At 31.0% G+C, this 5,308-nt stretch overlaps 1 protein-coding gene across 1 annotated transcript; it reads right to left on the bottom strand.

Annotated features, from left to right (window-relative positions):
- Positions 1-490: 490 nt before the first annotated feature.
- On the bottom strand, positions 491-4,228 carry LOC132747738 (uncharacterized; the record flags this gene model as incomplete). Its single annotated transcript, XM_060737231.1, is given in 1 exon segment — positions 491-4,228. A coding segment is annotated over 1 exon segment (2,745 nt), but the record flags the coding sequence as incomplete, so codon positions are not given.
- Between the last annotated feature and the right edge of the window lie 1,080 nt (positions 4,229-5,308).

Here is a 5,308-nt window from a genome sequence, read left to right as displayed (position 1 = left end):
GGAAGGACGAACGGACGGAAGGACGGAGGGTCGGACGGACGGACAGACGGACAGACGGAGACTATTTCTATATCCTCCGCCGAAAATTTTCGGCGGGGGATAACAATCCAAGAAGGAATCTCTAAAATATAGCATGTAAATTGTCCTCACCTCAATGAAAACAATTATGTATACCATTTACTTTTCCGATGTATCATCTAACAGGTATTCACTGACACATATAATATTTACTATTCTTCTTTATCACATTACACAATATATCATATAACTGGTAATAATATATACTGATCCCCTGTCCTATATATTATATAACTGGTATTTGTATATACCATTCCATTGTCCTATATTTCATATAACTTGTATATACATATACCATTCCATTTGTCCTTTATATCATATTCTGTATTTATAAATACCATTCCCTTGTCCTATATATCATATAACCAGTATTTACATAAACCAATCATTTGTCCTACATATCATATAACTGGTATTAATACATACCATTCACTTTTCCTATATATCATATTACTTTTATGGATATATACCATTCTCTTGACAAATTTATCATATAACCAATATTTACATATACCATTCCCTTATCCTACATTTGTACATACCATATAATTTTTTCCCATTCCCTTGTCCTATATATTTGGTATTTATTTAAACCATTTCATTGTCCGATTTATTATATAACTGGTATTTATTTATACCATTCCATTATCCTATACACCATATAACTGTTATCAATATATATCATTCACCACTTGTCCTATATATCGTGCAACTAGTATTTGTTTATATCATTACATTGTCCAATATATCATATGACAGATATTTATTTATTGCCATACATATTTATATGACTGGTCTTTGCATCTTATCTTTTACTTCTTCTAACTTTTCTGACCATGTAAATTACATTAAACATCTGTTTAATGATATTTCCATTAAATTTACTTATTCATTAATTTATTTACTTGTTTATTTTCAAATCTATTTATGCATTGATAATTAGAACATTACTTTTTTCAAATCATATTTCTTTTCACAAACTATCTTTGATCTTTTAAAAAAAACAGTTATCTATATTTTCTTTATATTTCACTGCATATCTTTCAATTATTTATTTAAATACACATTTGAATATTACTTTCATCAATTTCAATATTACTACAATGATCAGAAATTGATATTTAATGAACTGTTTTTGATGATTGTTATTTATCATACTGTATTACATTCATTATTTAACAGATCAATATGTAACTTTAGTATCATTTTTTTTGCTGATAATGTTTATTTTAATAATTATGTCTTTTATCATAAAATAATTTAGATTAAGCACTATGTTTACTGCATGTATTCTATCTCACTATGTTAAAAAATCAGATCATTTCTTTTTTGTCAAAAATGAAAAAAAAAACATCATCTCTTTTAACATGCAATAATGTAGTTTAAATACTACCTGTATACTTTATCACTTTTTTGTTGAAAATTCAAACCAGTGAGCATCACGTTTAACATGATATAACTGATCCTTATCTTTTACATACTGTTTAGCATCGTTTCCCTTCTCTCCTCTAAGTCCTCCTCCATATATCACTGTAAACCTATAACCTATAAACTCCTCACCATCTCCTGTTATATAACAGATCCTTACACTCACATCTACAGTATGAGGAATGTGAGGAAGACTATCAACAAACTTCTGCCATGTTGTCAAACTCATTGTGACTTCATTAAGCTTAAAGTTCTTTAAACTCTTCATCTCAAAAGGTAACTGTATTATATTGTCAGTTAACCTACAATACCATAACTCAAGCTTACTGAGATTGTGTAACAATGGTAATACTGTGACTAGTCTCTTTGTTATGTTGGTATAATATAATTGAGATTTATTGCCATATTCTCCATACAATTCAAGTTTTTTCAATTTGTCAGATTTTCTAATAATAGCAAATATTTTTTCATAATTACTAGCCTTCAAATTACAAAATGTAAATATTTCAAGGTTTGTAGTATCAGCATCTATCACTCTAACAGTATTATACAAATTAAGGTACCGAAGTTGTTGATGTTTTGATAAATTTACATCATGCTGCTTCATACACTTACATGTAACATCAAAAAGATGTATTTGTTCAAGATGACTGGTTCTCTCAAAAAAAATACAAAATGTAGTAGTATCATCATGACTCATTCTTATAATACTCATTCTTATTGCTACAAGATTGATCATACTAGGTAGGTAACTAAAAACTGTATTATACACTGGATAATACTTGTCAGTGTTAATGTTAAAGTTACAACTAAGAGTCAGAGATTTTAATGTTGAAGTATTTACTTTAAGTGTCCCAGAAACACAATTTTTAATCTCATCAATCATCTGTTCATCACTCTGACTCTCATTGATAATTGATATTGCAATTTTTTCAAGATGATGAAACATTGGTAAATATTTTGTAAATTTAACATTTTTTGTGGTGATGTCATCTACCTTAATAGACAGAACAGAGTCAGGAACAATTTGATGCTGGTCAATACTTGAACAAACAATATCACAATACTGATTCCATTCAGTAATGACCAAATCTCCTATATAAAATACAGGATTACTTCCTATACTACATGCTGCATTTAATTCTTCCATTGACTCAAACATAAGCTTTTGAATATCAGTAATACAACGCTGATCCCTACTAATTACATTAAAAAGGTCACTATTTACTGTTCTCCTGTATTCCTGAACACGAGAGTCTTCTGACACAGTATCATATATGTATTTTGAAACATGTGTTGCTAATCTTAGTTCTAGACCACATAGCATAATGATAACATTTGACTGCTCTAATATGTCATTTACTGTTGAACATTTCTGAAAAACCTCATCAATAAACTTTTTGACTAATTCAACATTTCCTGTACTATCTGACAAACCAATTTTTGCATTGAAATTGATGCCAATATACAATGCAGCCAGAAATTCTTGCATTGATTTGTGAATAAAAGAGAACAATGAGCTTGGTGGTTCTGATACAGATAAACTTGGACATTCATCTTCTGTAATTATTCCAATTTTCAAGCAATTTTCTCTTACTTCATCTGATATATCTAGTTCATCAAACATACAAATGTCAAATGTCAAGGATTTATCCTTCGGACAATTAAATAGTGTCTCATAAGCCAACTTTGACACATGATAAATGAGATGGCTGTTTAATTTTAATATCTTTTTATCAGCTAAGGTTTTAGGAAGATCTACTTTCTGAGCACCCTCCATAAGTCGAGTACATGTTCCTGTAGTTTTCATGTCATTCCATGTAAAGAAAAGTTCTAACATGCCGGTGTAGATGGCACATCTTGAGGTTTTATCAAGTTTACCATCAAACCATAGACAAATCAGTTGCTGCAGCATAATTGGTAGCTGTTTTAAACTTTTCAGGGACTTTTCTTCTAGCTTTTGTAAACAAACCCAGGCATCTTTACTAGCATGCCTGCTTGAATTTAATTGTGAGACTGTTCTATTTACCATTTCACTCTCACATCTCAAATCAAACCCTTTCAGATTCAGTATTTGTTCAATTTCTGTCTCACTTATTCCTAAGGTGTGAACTTTCCATGGCCGTGATGTAGTTACGATTGTGTAGTCTTTATTAACATCTTGTTTTGGGAGACCCATTGTCTGGAACTGATTGTAGGACTTTCTTTCAGAAGACCATTCATCTAAGCCATCAAGCAATATTATAATCTTTGCAGATTCCTTTTTGAGAACTGGGCTTGAAATATCAATATCATACTGATTTTTAATCATATCCAGGACACTGTCTATGTCTTGATTATGTCTTAGGGAGATATAAAACATGATATCGAATTTCTTCATTTCCTTGACTCCTTCAAACTTATCATTTACATTTTGTGCATCACTGTGTGCAATACACCAACAGTTGACCAAATATTTACAGAAACTACTCTTACCAGACCCTGCATCTCCAAGAACATAAATATGTTTCAAAGGCACACCATTCTTTATGAAGATTTCTGACATTGACTTGACCTCAATCTCCTTTGTCTCCCCTTTCTCTCCTTTTATTTCTCTTGTTATAGTGGGCCTAACATAAATCTCACTGAAGTTACATTTCTGACCTCGTGGTAGTAAAGGCATTGCTGGTACTTTTAGCAAAGTCTTACAGTATGATGCTATCATCTCTTTCTGCCATTCTAAAATTATAATATAGTATAACATTAAGCTGTTAACACACTTATTAGTGACTCACAGATATTCAACCATAAAAAAACACAATTACACAATGATGGTAAACTATTACATACCAGACTAATAGTAACCTAGGAGCAGCTTTGTTACCAAAATAAACTATTATAGATAATTAAATAATTAATAAACACATATTACATTTTAATGAGTTCAATGTTTAATAGATTACTATAATGACATTATGAATTAATTACTTAATGAATACTTATTATGACATGTGATAAGCTAGATCGGCCATAGGGGTAAAGATATTCTCACCCAAATTCTACGACATACAATATTATGTAGTTCTCTTTTTCATCAATTTAAATAGAAAACAGTTGAGGTTTAGAAATGTGTCTGAAAGGCACAGATGCCTCTGCTATTTATGTTAGGACACCAAAAAGTATGAATATCGGTGTTATAACAGGACAGCACAGTTTTTATTACATAACCCTATTTGTAATAAAAGACCTATCACTGAAGGTGATTAATACCCCCACCTGCAACTTTGACTTTATGAAAAAAAGTAGTCTGAAGAAAAATTTGAACAAAAACTATTAACTGTGTACAAAGAAATATTTCAATTAATTGTAATCGCAACTGGGGTCTTGAAATAAGCTTGCTATACACCAAGTTTGATTACAATATCTCATTCCTAACTCTACTTATTGTCCGGAAACCATTTTTCTATTTAAAGTAACACTGTAACAGTGACCTTGACCCTAGGGGTCCAAATACAATACCAACCCACAGGTCTTCATATAAGCTTCCTATACACCAAATTAGATTACAATATCTCATTCCTAACTCTACTTATTGTCCGAAAACCATTTTTTCTATTTTTCCTAACGGTGACCTTGACCTGGACCCCAGGGGGCCCAAATGCAATACCAACCAAGGTCTTCATATAAGCTTGCTATACCCCAAGTTTGATAACAATATCTCATTCCTTACTCAAGTAAATGTCCGGAAACCATTTTCTATTTTTAGAAACGGTGACCATGACCTTGACCCCAAGGGGTCCAAATGCAATACCAACCCAGGTCT

The sequence above is a fragment of the Ruditapes philippinarum genome, unplaced genomic scaffold (assembly GCF_026571515.1).
Source record: "Ruditapes philippinarum isolate M1 unplaced genomic scaffold, ASM2657151v2 ctg6816_1_1_1_1, whole genome shotgun sequence".
NCBI lineage: Eukaryota > Metazoa > Mollusca > Bivalvia > Venerida > Veneridae > Ruditapes > Ruditapes philippinarum.
The sequence above is the reverse complement of the archived record's forward strand: the minus strand, read 5'-3'. Positions and strand labels throughout refer to the sequence as shown.